Raw genomic sequence first — 19,936 nt, 5'->3', positions numbered from 1 at the left:
GGCGCCTTCACAGATGTGTAAGTTACCCATGCCTTGGGCACTAATACACCCCCATACCATCACAGATGCTGGCTTTTCAACTTTGCGCCTATAACAATCCGGATGGTTCTTTTCCTCTTTGGTCCGGAGGACACGACGTACACAGTTTCCAAAAACAATTTGAAATGTGGACTCGTCAGACCACAGAACACTTTTCCACTTTGTATCAGTCCATCTTAGATGAGCTCAGGCCCAGCGAAGCCGACTGCGTTTCTGGGTGTTGTTGATAAACGGTTTTCGCCTTGCATAGGAGAGTTTTAACTTGCACTTACAGATGTAGCGACCAACTGTAGTTACTGACAGTGGGTTTCTGAAGTGTTCCTGAGCCCATGTGGTGATATCCTTTACACACTGATGTCATTTGTTGATGCAGTACAGCCTGAGGGATCCAAGGTCACGGGCTTAGCTGCTTACGTGCAGTGATTTCTCCAGATTCTCTTAACCCTTTGATGATATTACGGAGCGTAGATGGTGAAATCCCTAAATTCCTTGCAATAGCTGGTTGAGAAAGGTTTTTCTTAAACTGTTCAACAATTTGCTCACACATTTGTTGACAAAGTGGTGACCCTCGCCCCATCCTTGTTTGTGAATGACTGAGCATTTCATGGAATCTACTTTTATACCCAATCATGGCACCCACCTGTTCCCAATTAGCCTGTTCACCTGTGGGATGTTCCAAATAAGTCTTTGATGAGCATTCCTCAACTTTATCAGTATTTATTGCCACCTTTCCCAACTTCTTTGTCACGTGTTGCTGGCATCAAATTCTAAAGTTAATGATTATTTACACAAAAAAAATGATTATCAGTTTGAACATCAATTATGTTGCCTTTGTAGCATATTCAACTGAATATGGGTTGATAATGATTTGCAAATCGTTGTATTCCGTTTATATTTACATCTAACACAATTTCCCAACTCATATGGAAATGGGGTTTGTATATACATACATACATATACACATACATACATACACATATATATACATACATATACACATACCTATATACACACACATATACATATATATATGTATGTGTATATGTATGTGTATATGTATGTATGTATGTATATATATATGTGTGTGTGTACATATGTGTGTATATATATATGTATGTGTATATATATATATATATATATATATATATATATATATATATATATATATATATATATATATATATATATATATATATATATAATGTGTGTGTGTATATATATATATATATATATATATGTATACATATGTATATTATATATCCAAAAAGGAGGTCAGTGTTAATCCGAGAGATGCTTTTTGCAGACGATGCTGCTCTTGTTACCAACACCAAGGAAGCCTTACAATGTCTAAGTGACTGTTTTGCGAATGCTTGTGAACAGTTTGGACTTACAGTTAGCCTGCGGAAAACCAATGTTAGCGTTCAAGCTACTGCAAATCCTGCTATCAAGATGAATAGTGTCACTTTAGAAGTAGTAGATAATTTTATATACCTAGGCTCAACAATCAGCTATAAACTCTCACTTGATGTTGAATTTCACAGGAGGCTTGGAAAGGCAAATACCATCATGGCTAAACTAGCAAAACGAGTATGGGAAAACAACGCTCTTACTCAACATACAAAGATCTGAGTTTATCAGGCCTGCGTTCTCAGCACTTTACTCTACGAAAGCGAGACCTGGACTACTTACATGAGACAAGAGCGTCGACTTAACGCTTTCCACATGCGGTGCATCAAACGTATCCTTGGTATTAGTTGGCAGGACTATATTATACACAGTGTCATTCTTCAGCGGGCTAATATCCATAGCATGAACTCTCTGCTTAGCCAGCGCCGTCTTCAATCGCTGGGACATGTTCGGCGGATGGAGGACGGACGGCTTCCCAAAGACATCATGTATGGACAATTGGCTGCTGGTTCCAGACGTGTTGGTCGTCCATCCCTCCGGTTCAAGGACGCATGCAAGAGAGATCTGAAGGCGTGTAATGTTCCTCTAGACAGCTGGGAGATACAGGCGGAGAACCAAAATGTCTGGCGCCAAGCGGTTAGACGTGGAACTGTGGACCAGCTCTATACTCTCGGCAGGGTCCTTGAGGGTGCATGGGAGTTTGCCCAACCAGTCTACATGTGCTTTGTGGACTTGGAGAAGGCATTCGACCGTGTACCCCGGGAAGTCCTGTGGGGAGTGCTTAGAGAGTATGGGGTATCGGACTGTCTTATTGTGGCGGTCCGCTCCCTGTATAATCAGTGTCAGAGCTTGGTCCGCATTGCCGGCAGTAAGTCGGACCCGTTTCCAGTGAGGGTTGGATTCCGCCAAGGCTGCCCTTTGTCACCGATTCTGTTCATAACTTTTATGGACAGAATTTCTAGGCGCAGTCAGGGCGTTGAGGGGATCCGGTTTGGTGGCTACAGGATTAGGTCTCTGCTATTTGCAGATGATGTGATCCTGATGGCTTCATCTGGCCAAGATCTTCAGTTCTCACTGGATCAATTCGCAGCCGAGTGTGAAGCGACTGGGATCGGAATCAGCACCTCCAAGTCCGAGTCCATGGTTCTCGCCCGGAAAAGGGTGGAGTGCCATCTCCGGGTTGGGGCGGAGATCTTGTCCCAAGTGGAGGAGTTCAAGTACCTCAGAGTCTTGTTCACGAGTGAGGGAAGAGTGGATCGTGAGTGCAGCGTCTTCAGTAATGCGGACGCTGTATCGATCCGTTGTGGTGAAGAAGGAGCTGAGCCGGAAGGCAAAGCTCTCAATTTACCGGTCAAGCTACGTTCCCATCCTCACCTATGGTCATGAGCTTTGGGTCATGACCGAAAGGATAAGGTCACGGGTACAAGCGGCCGAAATAAGTTTCCTCCGCCGGGTGGCGGGGCTCTCCCTTAGAGATAGGGTGAGAAGCTCTGCCATCCGGGAGGAGCTCAAAGTAAAGCCGCTGCTCCTCCACATCGAGAGGAGCCAGATGAGGTGTTTCGGGCATTTGGTCAGGATGCCATCCGAGCGCCTCCCTAGGGAGGTGTTTCGGGCACGGTAGGAGGCCACGGGGAAGACCCGGGACACGTTAAATGATAAATTGGTTATACTTGTATAGCGCTTTTCTACCTTCAAGGTACTCAAAGCGCTTTGACAGTATTTCCACATTCACACATTCACACACACATTCACACACTGATGGTGGGAGCTGCCATGCAAGGCGCTAACCAGCAGCCATCAGGAGCAAGGGTGAAGTGTCTTGCCTGAGGACACAACGGACGTGACTAGGATGGTAGTAGGTGGGGATTGAACCCCAGTAACCAGCAATCCTCCGATTGCTGGCACGGCCACTCTACCAACTTCGCCACGCCGCTTCCCGTTGGGAAGACTATGTCTCCCGGCTGGCCTGGGAACGCCTCGGGATCCCCCGGGAGGAGCTGGACGAAGTGACTGGGGAGAGGGAAGTCTGGGCTTCCCTGATTAGGCTATATATATATATTTATATATATATACACTACCGTTCAAAAGTTTGGGGTTACCCAAACAATTTTGTGGAATAGCCTTCATTTCTAAGAACAAGAATAGACTGTCGAGTTTCAGATGAAAGTTCTCTTTTTCTGGCCATTTTGAGCGTTTAATTGACCCCACAAATGTGATGCTCCAGAAACTCAATCTGCTCAAAGGAAGGTCAGTTTTGTAGCTTCTGTAACGAGCTAAACTGTTTTCAGATGTGTGAACATGATTGCACAAGGGTTTTCTAATCATCAATTAGCCTTCTGAGCCAATGAGCAAACACATTGTACCATTAGAACACTGGAGTAATAGTTGCTGGAAATGGGCCTCTATACACCTGTGGCAGTCCCCACTGCCATGCGGGTTCTCAGGACCATTTCAGGGAAGACATTTGCGTGAGACGGGTTAGACTGCTTTATTTTTACACCAACAGAGTCTTTGGCTGCTTTCCAGCAGCTGCCTCTTACATGAGCACCAGGTTGGTTTCCCTCCGTCCGCCGTCTGCTTTTCAGCAGCACGTCACCTTCGGTTGCCATCTACTTTTCAGCAGCACGGCTCCGTCGTGCCCGTGGTAGCCGAGGATGGTTTCCTCCCGTCTGCGTCTGCTTTTCAGCAGCACGTCGCCTTTGGTGTGGTCTTTTAGCAGCTGCCTTTTCTCCGTCTCCTCTCTCCCTCGTCGCTGTCGGCCGCGCCTTTTAACCGCCGCGAGGGGATTAGCTGATCGTGACCAGGTGCGCGATTCCCGCACCTGGTCACAATTGCGGCGTCGCTCACGGCGCACACAGTCTCGCCGTCCACGCCGCCATCTTGGAGCGGGCGCCGTCGGTCCGCCGGCCCCGCCTCCCCACAACACCTATGTAGATATTGCACCAAAAACCAGACATTTGCAGCTAGAATAGTCATTTACCACATTAGCAATGTATAGAGTGTATTTCTTTAAAGTTAAGACTAGTTTAAAGTTATCTTCATTGAAAAGTACAGTGCTTTTTCTTCAAAAATAAGGACATTTCAATGTGACCCCAAACTTTTGTGTGTGTGTATATATATATATATATATTTATATATATATATATATATATATATATATATATATATATATATATATATATATATATGAGGTAGATCACCTCGACTTGGTCTTTTGAAAAGTAGCTGGCCTGCTGAAAAAGGGTGTGCACCCCAGATGTAAATACCTACAAATTGATGTTTCGTACGCTGGCTTAAATATATTTCCAGGGTGATGGTTTATCAAGTAGCTCGTATTTCCCGCAGTGTGCTCCCACCAAGAGATTTTCCTCCACGCCGTGACCAGCTACGGGTCGGCGCTCGAGGCGAAGGTGGTGCACTTTGCTTTGCGGTACGCCAACTTTATTATCTCCGCTCAAAGAAGTTCTGTTTCCGCCAGGGTTTGTTTGTTGGTTTGTGAGCAACAAAACTCCCCCCAAAAAGTTCCTCTTATCTACTATGAGCACACTTCTCTGTAACATCTCTACACATCCCAGCAAATATCACAGGATGTCAGTCATTTGCATGTGATGGAGCTCCCTGTCCTTCCACCTGCTATGTGAGTCAAAGGGTATTTTGCCTGCAGGCATGGCCACCGTGTACGTGCGCTACAAACAAGTGGAGGCGCTGACAGACAACAGCGAAGGCCGCCTCCTCAAAGTGAACCGCTTGGGTTTGCTGCTGGGTCTCTTCAGCTCCTTGGGGATGTGTGTGGTGGCCAACTTCCAGGTGAGCTCTCCTGGTCCTGGATGTGTGTGTGGAGTCTTTGAACACATGGTGTGTGTGTGTGAGCGCAGAAGACCACGCTGTTCTCGGTTCACCTGCTGGGGGCGGTGCTCACCTTCGGTGTGGGAGCCATCTACATCCTGGTGCAGACGCTGCTGTCGCACTACATGCAGCCTCACGTGCACAGCAGGAGCATCTTCCTGCTGCGTCTCACCATCGGCCTTTGGACCCTCGGCAGCGTCCTCAGCAGTATCCTTCATATCAAGCATGACTGTGATCTAGCAAGACTGTTGTTGTCCCTTCCTTAGGTCTCCTCTCAGTGTTTGTGTCGTCCGTGGTCATGTACAGCAGCCTGCCTGGAGTGGACGTCACACACAAACTGCACTGGACGCCTGGAGAGACGGTGCGTTCAATGAGCATTTATTCCAATTTGTTCATATATTGTGGGAATGTCAGAGAATAAAAGAGTTATGCTTGAAAACAACAAAAGAAGCAATCACATTCCTAAATATAAACATCCCAATGACACTGCAACTGTGTATTCTTGGTGATCTGCATCACTTTAGTCACGTGTCATCAAAGAGTAAACATGCATTTCTTTCAATATGCATAGTAACAAAAAGGGTAATATTAAAAAAATGGATAGATGTTGATAGTCCAACTCATACTGACTCGTATACACACATAAAAAATACTGACTGGTATACACACATAATAAATACTGACTGGTAGGGGTGTGGTAAAAAATCGATTCAAATTCGAATCGCGATTCTCACGTTGTGTGAGTCAGAATCGATTCTCATTTTTAAAAAATCTATTTTTTTAATTTTTTTTATTTTTTTTTATTAAACAATCCAACAAAACAATACACAGCAATACCATAACAATGCAATCCAATTCCAAAACCAAACCCAACCCAGCAACACTCAGAACTGCAATAAACAGAGCAATTGAGGACACACAAACACGACACAGAACAATCCGAAAGTAGTGAAACAAAAATGAATATTATCAACAACAGTATCAATATTAGTTACAATTTCAACATAGCAGTGATTAAAAATCCCTCATTGACATTATCATTAGACATTTATAAAAAAAACAAAAAACAATAGTGTCACAGTGTCTTACACTTGCACCGCATCTCATAAGCTTGACAACACACTGTGTCCAATATTTTCACAAAGATAAAATAAGTCATATTTTTGGTTAATTTAATAGTTAAAACAAATTTACATTATTGCAATCAGTTGATAAAACATTGTCCTTTACAATTATAAAACCTTTTTACAAAAATCTACTACTCTGCTTGCATGTCACCAGACTGGGGTAGACCCTGCTGAAATCCTATGTATTGAATGAATAGAGAATCCTTTTGAATCGGGAAAAAATCGTTTTTGAATCGAGAATCGTGTTGAATTGAAAAAAATTCGATTTTAAATCAAATCGTGACCCCAAGAATCGATATTGAATCGAATCGTGGGACACCCAAAGATTCACAGCCCTACTGACTGGTATACACACATAATACATACTGACTGGTATACATACTGACTGGTATGCACGCATAATAAATACTGACTGGTATACACATAATACATACCGTATTTTCTGCACTATTAGGCGCACCTAAAAACCTCCAATTTTGTCAAAAGCTGACAGTGCGCCTTATAATCCGGTGCGCCTTATATATGGACCAATATTGAGCCACAACAAACCTAAACTTCATTTTCAGAAAGTTTAGGTCTCGCAACTACAGTAAGCAGCCGCCAACTTCATTTTCCCCCGTAGAAGAAAAATGTATTCTTCTACGGTAAGCAGCCACCCCCGTAGAAGAAGAAGAAGCACGCGGTGCATGCTGGGATATATGACTGCGCGAGGCATGCCGTTTCATTTCCACTTATTTGTTTCTGTAAAGACCCCAAAATGGCTCCTATTTAGAGACACGCTTACGACGCAGAGTTTAAACTTAAGACGATCAGTCACGCAGTAGAACACGGGAATAGAGCAGCAGCAACACTGACTCCATTAATGACGACTTCGACGAGACGGAGCCGGGCATGTTGGATGCCGTATCCGCCCAACTGTTTAATTCAGACACTGAAGAAGAAGAATTTGAGGGATTCGTGGATGAGGAATAACTTCATAAAGTGAGCTTTACATGTTTATTTTGTGTGTTGTGTTGTGTGACATTAACGTTTGAGCAACGTTGAGTTATTGATATATTGTTATTGCTCTGCACTATTTCGAGTGTTACTATATTGTGATTGAACTAACGTTTGATTTACCGTAACAGTATCACTGTTTTTTACGTGTTTATTGTATCAGGAAAAAGTTCCCCTCCACTATGTGATATAAATGTTGCACTACATGTTATACCTTGCTGTTGTTAAAAGATAAACAAAAGCTATGTCACTGACTTTACCTCGGGGAAAATAATACATCAGCTGTTTATTCATTTTGGGAGTGAACAGAGTTGTCAGAACGCTGGTTTGTAATTTATTAATAAAGTTTGACTGACCTATCTGACTGTTTTGTTGACATTCCCTTTAGCGCAGCTCCATCTAATGGATGCATAGGTGCGCCTTATATATGAACAAAGTTTTGAAATATGCCATTCATTGAAGGTGCGCCTTATAATCCGGTACGCCTTATATACATACTTGCCAACCTTGAGACCTCCGATACCGGGAGGTGGGGGGTGGGGGGGCGTGGTTACGGGCGTGGTTAATAGGGCAGTATATTTACAGCTAGAATTCACTTTTGAACGGTAGTGTGTGTGTATATATATATATATGTGTGTGTATATATATATATATATGTATGAAATACTTGACTTTCAGTGAATTCTAGCTATGTATACACTACCGTTCAAAAGTTTGGGGTCACCCAAACAATTTTGTGGAATAGCCTTAATTTCTAAGAACAAGAATAGACTGTCGAGTTTCAGATGAAAGTTCTCTTTTTCTGGCCATTTTGAGCGTTTAATTGACCCCACAAATGTGATGCTCCAGAAACTCAATCTGCTTAAAGGAAGGTCAGTTTTGTAGCTTCTGTAACGAGCTAAACTGTTTTCAGATGTGTGAACATGATTGCACAAGGGTTTTCTAATCATCAATTAGCCTTCTGAGCCAATGAGCAAACACATTGTACCATTAGAACACTGGAGTGATAGTTGCTGGAAATGGGCCTCTATACACCTATGTAGATATTGCACCAAAAACCAGACATTTGCAGCTAGAATAGTCATTTACCACATTAGCAATGTATAGAGTGTATTTCTTTAAAGTTAAGACTAGTTTAAAGTTATCTTCATTGAAAAGTACAGTGCTTTTCCTTCAAAAATAAGGACATTTCAATGTGACCCCAAACTTTTGAATGGTAGTGTGTATATATATATATATATATATATATATATATATATATATATATATATATATATATATATATATATATATATATATATATATATATATATATATATTTATTTTATTATACATATAAATTAAATAAATACTTGAATTTCAGTGTCCCGGAGGCTATCCAGTAAATGGCAGTATTGTCCTGTTTAACTTCTCCATTCATGACTGAGTATATCATTTCGGCCACCGTGTTCAATGGAGAAGTCTATTCTACAAATTGTACAGGCAACATACATACCCCTTCCCCTTCGAACTGTCCTGGATGAACTGAAATTCTTGTTTCCATTCGTTTTGGAACTTGCAAGCGTATTTCTTCATCTTGCTCGTCGACGGCGTCGCCATGTCTGTAACTTCCTCGTTCTTCTGCTTCGTCTCCTTGTTGTGTGCGCAGTTGTGCACTCTACTCTCTAAAAGCCGTAGATGTTATGACGTCATTGGGCAGGCAAGCTGTTTATATTGTGGGAAAGCGGACGTGAGAAGTGGCTGTCCCCACTCAGGTCCGCATTGAGCTGGAGGGGGCGTGGCCTCCAGCTCCGGCTGAATACCGGGAGTTTGTTGGGAGAAAATTTCTGCCGGGAGGTTATCGGGAGAGGCGCTGAATACCGGGAGTCTCCCGGTAAAACCGGGAGGGTTGGCAAGTATGCTTATATATGAACAAAGTTTTGAAATATGCCATTCATTGAAGGTGCGCCTTATAATCCGGTGCGCCTTATAGTGCGGAAAATACGGTACTCACTGGTATACACACATAATACATACTCACTGGTATACACACATAATACATACTCACTGGTATACACACATAATAAATACTGACTGGTATACACACATAATACATACTCACTGGTATACACACATAATACATACTCACTGGTATACACACATAATAAATACTGACTGGTATACACACATAATACATACTCACTGGTATACACACATAATACATACTCACTGGTATACACACATAATACATACTCACTGGTATACACACATAATACATACTCACTGGTATACACACGTAATAAATACTGACTGGTATACACACATAATACATACTCACTGGTATACACACATAATACATACTCACTGGTATACACACAATACATACTGACTGGTATACACACAATAAATACTGACTGGTATACACACATAATACATATTCACTGGTAAACACACAATACATACTGACTGGTATACACACATAATACATATTCACTGATAAACACACAATACATACTGACTGGTATACACACAATACATACTCACTGGTATACACACATAATACATAGTGACTGGTATACACACATAATACATACTCACTGGTATACACACATAATAAATACTGACTGGTATACACACATAATACATACATACTGGTATACACACAATACATACTCACTGGTATACACACATAATACATACTGACTGGTATACACACATAATACATACTCACTGGTATACACACATAATAAATACTGACTGGTATACACACACAATACATACTCACTGGTATACACATATAATACATACATACTGGTATACACACATAATAAATACTGACTGGTATACACACATAATACATACTGACTGGTATACACACAATACATACTCACTGGTATACACACATAATAAATACTGACTGGTATACACACATAATACATACATACTGGTATACACACAATACATACTCACTGGTATACACACATAATACATATTGACTGGTATACACACATAATACATACATACTGGTATACACACATAATAAATACTGACTGGTATACACACACAATACATACTCACTGGTATACACACATAATACATACATACTGGTATACACACATAATAAATACTGGCTGGTATACACACATAATACATACTGACTGGTATACACACATAATACATACTCACTGGTATACACACATAATAAATACTGACTGGTATACACACACAATACATACATACTGGTATACACACAATACATACTCACTGGTATACACACATAATACATACTGACTGGTATACACACATAATACATACTCACTGGTATACACACATAATACATATTCACTGGTAAACACACAATACATACTGACTGGTATACACACATAATACATACTCACTGGTATACACACATAATACATAGTGACTGGTATACACACATAATACATACATACTGGTATACACACAATACATACTCACTGGTATACACACATAATAAATACTGACTGGTATACACACATAATACATACATACTGGTATACACACAATACATACTCACTGGTATACACACAATACACACTGACTGGTATACACACATAATACATACATACTGGTATACACACATAATACATACTGACTGGTATACACACATAATACATACTGACTGGTATACACACATAATACATACTCACTGGTATATACACATAATAAATACTGACTGGTATACACACATAATACATACATACTGGTATACACACAATACATACTCACTGGTATACACACATAATACATACTGACTGGTATACACACATAATACATACTCACTGGTTTTCACACATAATACATACTCACTGGTATACACACATAATACATACTCACTGGTTTACACACATAATACATACTCACTGGTATACACACATAATAAATACTCACTGGTTTACACACATAATAAATACTGACTGGAATACACAAGCTATGGAAATTATATGAGTAGAAAAAACTGCATTTAGTTGAGATAATAATGAGTATATATAATAATGAGTCATATATTGGAATATGGGATCCATTATTTAAATGTAACTATTAAATGAACCTAAAATATGACTTATTTTTATCTTTGTGTAAAATATTGGAGACAATGTGTTGTCAAGCTGATGAAATGTGATGCAAGTGTAAGTCACCGTCACACTATTGTTTATCTTTTAAATGTTTAAAATATTCTATAAACGGCTGTGATGATAATGTAAATGAGGGATTTCTAATCACTGTTATGTTGGAACTCTTATTAATATTGATACTGTAGTTGATATTATTCATTTTTGTTTGACTACTTTTGGATTGTTTTATGTCATGTTTGTGTGTCCTCTCAATTGCTCTGTTGATTGCTATTCTGAATGTTGTTTGGGCTGGGTTTGGTTTTGGAATTGGATTATTATTGTATTGTGTATTATTTTGTTGGACTGATTAATTAAAAAAGTGCAACATAGTTGTGAGCAGTGACCATGTGTTTGTATGTCCAGGGCTACACGCCTCACCTCATCAGCACCGTCTGCGAGTGGTCTCTGGCCTTCTCCTTCATCAGCTTCTTCCTCACGTACATACGAGACTTTCAGGTACTTGTCCACGTCATTTCAACCTCTTCACGTCCTGACCTTTGTCCTCTCCTTCCAGAAAATTACTTTGCGGGCCGAGGCAGACGTACAGAGCACTCACCTGTACCACTGGCCGCGTGACGACAAACCCCGAGTCTCTGAGTCGTCGCCGCTGCTGTCAGGAGCCCCGTGATGCAAAAAGTACACCTCTGCTACATAAAACTATCTTTTCTGCACTCTGCTTGCTTCTTCCTCGGCTGCAGTAAATGTGTACCTAGACCTTGTCAGGGTTGCATTTCATTTTGCCCTACAACTTACATGCACGCACATATTGAACGTATTGATGTTTGTTAATCCAGCAAACGGTTGAAGAGGGGACGGACAAATTGGAAAGCAATCGCTGCGATTAGGGAGAAATAACTTCAGCCATATTTGTTTAGAGCCTACGTGTCAAAGTCAAGACCCGCGGGCCGGATCATATTTGATTAGTATTAGAACACAGCCGCATGCTGCTGTTTTGCACGCACCAATACTCCATCAGTGTTGGCGCCATAGACATCTTATAAGTAGACGCAGCATTGGCTGCTGTGACGCGAGAAATTGGGCCGCCATCTTGAAGTGGTGATGAGGAGCCGGCGAGCAGCCTAAACTGACAGTTGACAGGTAGAAAACAAAGATGTCGGGCTGGTGTTCGGCGTTTTCCTGCTCAAATGAGCGGACTGTTGAAAATAAAAATCGGGGGATTACTTTTCACAAGTAAGTATTAACATTAACCTACTATTGGTTGTATTTTGTGAAAATAATATTACCACAGAGTTGAGAAGGAGCAAAGATCTTCAATAGTACTGAAATCGTAGCCGCTAGCAAACAAGAGTATGACCATAATAGAATTGCTTGTCAATGAAATTAATTACATTTAAAAATGTCATACTTGAATAAAGTTCTGCAAACCTATGGCGGCATCATGCCTTCAGTGTGCATATTGTATATAGTTCTCTGCAAACCTATGAAATGTTTTATTTTGTCAGAATGCACCAGAATGCTTCATTTGTATGTGAAAATCACAAAGAAATCTTCTGGGGGAGGATGACGCCCCTACAGGGGTTTGCTTTACAAACTTTCAGCCCCACCTAAAACAAAATTCAGCAGCCGCCACTGATTATGATGCATTCTCATTTTAGGCAAAGTATAAGACAATACTTTCTTAACAGTATAATTGTAACCAGGAATAAGTCTTCAAGTAACAATATTCAAATACTAACATTGTTGGGTAAGACAGAATTTGGCTTTATTCTGAATCCAGTGAAACAGATTGGTGGTTTTAGCTGATATGAAGACTTTCAGGTGTTTATATATGTTTATGTTTAAGTATTTGGCAGATGCTTTTATCCAAAGTGACATACATAAAAAATACATATAAAACAATCACTGTAAACATGATCATTTAAGGGAAGAATGTAATAAAAAATATCAATACAAAGTGTCAAGACAGAATAAACTCTCTGCTGCTGCTGCAACAGAGATACAGTCCCTAAGATACTATATAGATATCTAATGTATTCATACATTGTTTATGTAGGATATACACATGTATATATAACCTAATCATATTGTTTCTTCAATTTAAAAATAGCTGACCGTTTTTTTACCCTTCTCTGGGATTATATTCCCAGTTTTGATCTCGGACGTCTGGTCACTTATAGCATATAAGAATATTATATTACTGTTAAGCAAACTATGAATAATAAAACATGTGTCCTTTATCATAGCTACACGTATGACAAAAAGCGCGTGAAAATCAGGGGTATTCAGTGAGGTAAAATGAATTAAATGCGCTGACAGTTCATTGCTCCTGCCAAATGAATTGCACTGAGTGGAGCGGATCACCACTCCAAGATCACCACCCCGCGTCTCGTCAGCGCCAGTAGGCAGTAGACTTAGACTTAGACTTCCTTTTTATTGTCATTCAAATTTGAACTTTACAGTACAGATAAGAACGACATTTCGTTACATTAGCTCATGGTAGTGCAGAATAAAAAAACAATAAGGTGCATATATAAATAAATAAATAGGTTACTGTACAGATAAATATATTGCACTTTTTCATATGCATCCACGTTTATGGATGTATGTTATATTGTCTTTTTTATTCCAGTGAGTTAATCCATTTTGGGGGGAGTTGAGGGGATAATTTAATTATGATGCGTTCAAGAGTCTTACGGCCTGAGGGAAGAAGCTGTTACAGAACCTGGAGGTTCTGCTTCGGAGGCTGCGGAACCTCTTTCTAGAGTCCAGCAGTGAAAACAGTCCTTGGTGGGGGTGGGAGGAGTCTTTGCAGATTTTCTGAGCCCTGGTCAGGCAGCGGCTTTTTGCGATCTCCTGGATAGGAGGAAGAGGAGTCCTGATGATCTTTTCCGCCGTCCTCACCACTTTCTGGAGAGACTTCCAGTCTGAGGCATTCCAGGCTCCAGTCCAGACAGAGATGCTGTTGGTCAGCAAGCTCTCTATAGTGCCTCTGTAGAATGTGCTGAGAATGGGGGGAGGGAGCTGCGCTCTTTTCATCCGACGCTAAAGTGCATGCGCTGCTGAGCTCTTTTTACAAGAGCGCCGGATGTCTATGGTTGGCGCTAGGAATTTTCAAAATGGTCCATCCAGTCATAAAAATGGGGTCCCACAATACATTTTTGGGGTCCCACTTTTTTGGAAGCGTTTTGAAAACAAATGATAAATGTATGCATTATCCTGTTATATCTCACATTCTATATTGTGTTTTGGAAAAAGGTTGTCTTAAACGTTACTTAATTCGTTAAAAAAGTAATACAAAAGAAAACACATTTTTATGCAAATGTATTCAGTTATATCATTCATTCACTTTCTTCTTTAATTCATGGATCTAAACTTTACCGCTGCCGCTAGTTTTGTCTATATTTTTATTGTAATATTTTTTAGAATGTGTTTGTTCTTTTTTTGGCCAAAGTAAGACAAAGAAAACAATCTGAAGTTGTCTTCATCTATTTTTTTAATGCCATGATTTTAATGGTCCGGCACAGATTTTCCTTCATGCGGCCCGAGCTAAAATGAGTTTTGACACCCCTGGTTTAGAGTGTCCATTTTATAACAGTTGGGTGCAGAAGTTCCAGGGAATCGTGGATTTTTTTTGGAGGCCAATTCAATGGAATATTCAGCTGATATACACGAAAAGCTGTTATCTGCAAATGGAACCTAGTTGGTATCGATTTTTATTTATTCCGATTCTAAATTGAATAATCCATTTTGAGAATCTATTTCCATCCATCCATCCATCTTCTTCCGCTTATCCGAGGTCGGGTCGCGGGGGCAGCAGCCTAAGCAGGGAAGCCCAGACTTCCCTCTCCCCAGCCACTTCGTCTAGCTCTTCCCGGGGGATCCCGAGGCGTTCCCAGGCCAGCCGGGAGACATAGTCTTCCCAACGTGTCCTGGGTCTTCCCCGTGGCCTCCTACCGGTCGGACGTGCCCTAAACACCTCCCTAGGGAGGCGTTCGGGTGGCATCCTGACCAGCTGCCCGAACCACCTCATCTGGCTCCTCTCGAGAATCTATTTCATAAGGAAAAAAAAGTTTTGTTTTTTAAGAAGAGCATTTTTGGATTAAAGACATTACCCAACTGTTATTGGTATTGTTATTATTATTGATACTGTTGCTTTTAAAATATATATATATATATATATATATATATATATATATATATATATATATATATATATATATATATATATATATATATATATATATATATATATTGTTCCTCCTTGTATTCAATAAGTTTTGTATTTCTTTTCAATTGCTTTGTAAATCTCTATCGTAAGTATTGTAAAGCTGGGATCGGGTTTATGCTCGCATAATAGCTATAATTGTAGGTTTAAACCTAAGAAATCATATAATTTGATACTCGGGCTATCTTAGAAGCATGTTAACTTTTCCGATTTCATCATGCTAACGTTAGCATGCTAACTAAGTTTTGTATTTCTTCTCGATTGCTTTGTAAATCTCTATCCTAAGTATTGTATAGCTGGGATCGGGTTGAAGTTGCTATATTATTATATTATTTAAAGCAGGGGTCACCAACGCGGTGCCGGCGGGCACCAGGTCGCCCGTAAGGACCAGATGAGTAGCCTGCGGGCCTGTTCTAAAAAAACAACATTTTTTTTTAAATTAAATCTACATAGAAAAAACACAAGATACACTTTCAATCAGTGCATCAACCCAAACAACCTCCCCCATGCACACTCATCCACACCCACTCACACAAAAGGGGTTATTTCTTTCTGCTACCAATATTCTGGTTCCCACAACATAGACAACACATCTGCAAGGGACACAGTCCCTGAAGCACACATGATTGTATAGGCTGCTGGTCCACTAACATTTTCATTAATTACTATTTTTTATGTAATTATTTTTATATTGTTTTACTCTCTTTTTTATCCAAGAAAATGTTTTTTATTTATTTATCTTATTTTATTTTATTTTTTAAAAAAGGGCCTTATCTTCAACAGACCAGGTTGTCAATGAAATTAGATTTGTTCAAAGGTTTTTTTAAACCAGGCTCAGTCCAGATAATGTCCAAGTCGGACTCAGCAACACACACCTTCATTCATGTACACAGAAAAAAATTAGGGAACACAACAGATTGCATATAATTTATAAACAAAATTACATTTTCAAAATAAGCATTTATGTACAGTCCAGATTATGTCCAGGTCACTCAAATTAGGGAACACAACAACAGATATCATATAATCTATAAACATAATTATACTTTCAAAATAAGCCTTTGAGGACTTCTCATCTTTTTTTTAATGTTTTTTGGCATCATTATCGTTTTCAACCATGTAACTTTCTAAAATTAGAAAATACTGAATAAATGTTTTAAAGAAAGTAATACTAAGTGAATATCTGTTTTTGGCCTTAAAAATAAACCATTTACCGAGTACTATAATTAAATTGACTAAATCATGATTGTCAATGAACTCTCCTAAAAAAACAGAAACCACATTAAGCTTCATAAACAAACCAATCCTTAAACACATGTTTTCAACTTCCACCCAAAACAAAGACACAATATGACAATACCAAAACAAATGCAGGGTGGATTCAGGCTCCTGACAACAAAATCGGCAATCATCTGACTCTGTCATATTCCATAATTTTAACATTTTCCCTGTGGAAAAGAAGTTATAAATAATTTTAATTTGAAAATAACAATTTTGCACATCGATAGTGGTTTTATAGATTAGTTTGAATATGGCATCCCATGGCAACGGGCAGTCAAAAAAGTCCTCCCATTTTCCATTTGTGTTGTATGAGGCAGCCTTCAAAGATTTCTTTATTAAATAAAAATTATATATTTTTCTATTTATTTTAGTTCCTTTTTGCCAACTAGAATTTCTTATTAGAGGTTTACAAACTAATAATTTAGTAGTTCCATAATTAATTATTTGTTTCCATCTTTTCCCAATTACTCCAGTTAGTTGATAAAATGAAAAGCTTGAGCAAGCATCACCATACATAGCTCTAAATTCATCATACTTCATAATTTTACCATTCTCATTGATAATATCATTGACAAAAATGATTCCTCTTTCAAACATATTTTTCCAAAAGAAAGGCTTTCCATCTATTACAATATTAGAGTTCATCCATATTAACTGCTGCAAAATATCGTCTCTTTTTTCTGGCACATAAAATTGAAAACACCACTATGAGTGGATTGTTTCCTTTATGAACCCCGCCATGTTTCCCAGCAGACTCTCTGGGAGGGGATCACTTGTAAAAAAGGATACCATTTCTTTTGATACAGTACATGTTTTTTGTCCAACAGGACATTTGTGTACCACTCAATGTTTAAATACATCTTTGGAACAATTGATGCTTTTAAAGACAGACACATAGCTTCAAGGTTGAGAAGTTTCAGGCCCCCATATTCATACTCTTTGTACAAAACCTTTCTTTTATTCTTTTCTGGTTTGCCGTTCCAGACAAAATCGAAGACCCTCCGCTCATGAATCTTCAAAAAGTTTTGTGATGGAGCTGGTAATGACAAAAACAAATAAATAAATTGAGGAATAATTAACGAGTTGGCAATAGACATTTTACCATACAAGGTTAGGGATTTCCCTTTCCATGATTGCATAATTTTGTCCAGCTTTCTTAGTCGATTATCATAATTTACTGAGCCTAGATCAGGGGTCGGCAACCTGCGGCTCCGGAGCCGCATGCGGCTCCTTGACCACTCTGATGCGGCTCAGCTACATACATGCCGACCCCCCCGATTTTCCCAGGAGATTTATGGATCTCAGTGTCCCTCATAGATTACTCCCAGGGAAAAAAATAATCCTATTTACACTCTAATTACTAAATAAAGGGCGTGCCCTAATTGCACTGCAGTAATTGTCCTCTATAGCATTTACATACAGCGTGCCAGTCCAGCCACATGTTGCATGTTGTTATTACTTGCACACACAGGAGACAGCAAAGCATACTTACTCATCAGCCACACAGCTTACATTGACGGTAGCCGTATCAAACAACTTTAACATTGTTACGTTACAAATATGCGCCACACTGTGAACCCACACCAAAAAAGAATGAAAAACACATTTCTGGAGAACATCCCACCGTAACACAACATAAACACAACACAACCATTACCCAGAATCCAATGCAGCCCTAACTCTTCCGGTCTACATTATACACCCCCGCTACCACCAAATCCCCCCACACATCAACCGCCCCCCTCTCCGTGCGTTGGTTGAGCGGAAGAGTTAGGGCTGCATGGGATTCTGGGTATTGGTACCATCAGTGTAAGATGTGTGGCTGCTGAGTTAGTACGCCTTGCTGTCACTTACGTGAGCAAGCTGAAATTGCATTCTACGTGTGGTCGAGCAGGTACACTGTTAGGGCAGACTATAGAGGGCGCCAAATGCAGTGTTATCACGCTCTGATATTCGGGAGTCTCCCGGGAAAAATGAGAGGGTTGGCAAGTATGACGCTATCAAGCGCCATTCATTCAAAACTCGCGGGCTGCACTAACATCAAATTTCCACATTAAAGTGCGTGCCGGTGCGTGTGTCAGAGACCCCTAGTTAACATAGCACAAAGCGTTTAAGCTTTGTATGCGGTGTTTTTCATTTTAAATTTTAAAAAATTTTTTGTGGCTCCCATTACTTTCTTTAATTTGTGAAACTTGCCAAAATGGCTCTTTGAGTGGTAAAGGTTGCCAACCCCTGGCCTAGATCTTCCAGATTTTCTGGGACAACAACACCAAGTATGTTAACTGGTCCATCTGTCCACAAAACAGGCACTTTGCATTCCATTCGAAAGGACGTTCCCTTTAGATTTCCGATCCTTAACATTTTACATTTATCATAATTAAGCTTAAGGCCAGATTGCTGTGAAAATATGTCCAAAAGATTAAGAAGGTTCCGCAAACAATGAGGAAAAATCTTATCTTTGTGAATCAGCCTTTTCTGACATGAACTTCATCAGAACACGCCTCACTGATGCACATCTGCAAGACTCACTCAGAGTTGCAGTGTCAAGTTACACACCAGAGTACAACACACTAGTTAACAGCATGCAATGCCAGGCTTCCCACTAACTGACAAAGAAACAGATAACAGATTTGGTGTCCAGTTCAAAGTGTGACATGATTTAAAAATTTGAGAGTTTACTTTTGTATTTTACATGAGTTATTATTTGTACAAACATGGTGCAAAGTAATTCATGATTTGTTTAAAAATGTTAGTGGCTAGCTAGTTAAAATGGGATATTGTGATTTCACAAGACTGTCTTAGAAGTGATCATTTGAAAATGTTCAATTTGAAAAATGTGCACTTAGAGAAAATATAAAAATAAAGTGTTGCATATTGATATTTATCTGTTTCTATATATATTTATTGTGAGAAATCATTAA

General features: G+C 39.7%; 1 protein-coding gene across 3 annotated transcripts in view; it reads left to right on the top strand.

Moving 5' to 3' along the window:
• dram2b (DNA-damage regulated autophagy modulator 2b) overlaps positions 1-12,891 on the top strand; it is a 37,936-nt gene extending 25,045 nt beyond the window's left edge. For 2 of the 3 annotated variants that reach the window (XM_062056079.1, XM_062056087.1), the window contains exons 5-9: positions 5,111-5,253; positions 5,322-5,499; positions 5,571-5,653; positions 11,912-12,004; positions 12,063-12,891. In XM_062056079.1, the coding sequence (XP_061912063.1) occupies positions 5,111-5,253; positions 5,322-5,499; positions 5,571-5,653; positions 11,912-12,004; positions 12,063-12,124 (559 nt within the window). In that variant the 3' untranslated portion in view covers positions 12,125-12,891. The remainder of the gene's footprint in view (positions 1-5,110; positions 5,254-5,321; positions 5,500-5,570; positions 5,654-11,911; positions 12,005-12,062) is intronic. The other variant, XM_062056097.1, reaches the window with a different exon arrangement.
• Positions 12,892-19,936: the final 7,045 nt, after the last annotated feature.

Source organism: Entelurus aequoreus, linkage group LG01 (assembly GCF_033978785.1).
Source record: "Entelurus aequoreus isolate RoL-2023_Sb linkage group LG01, RoL_Eaeq_v1.1, whole genome shotgun sequence".
NCBI lineage: Eukaryota > Metazoa > Chordata > Actinopteri > Syngnathiformes > Syngnathidae > Entelurus > Entelurus aequoreus.
The sequence above is the reverse complement of the archived record's forward strand: the minus strand, read 5'-3'. Positions and strand labels throughout refer to the sequence as shown.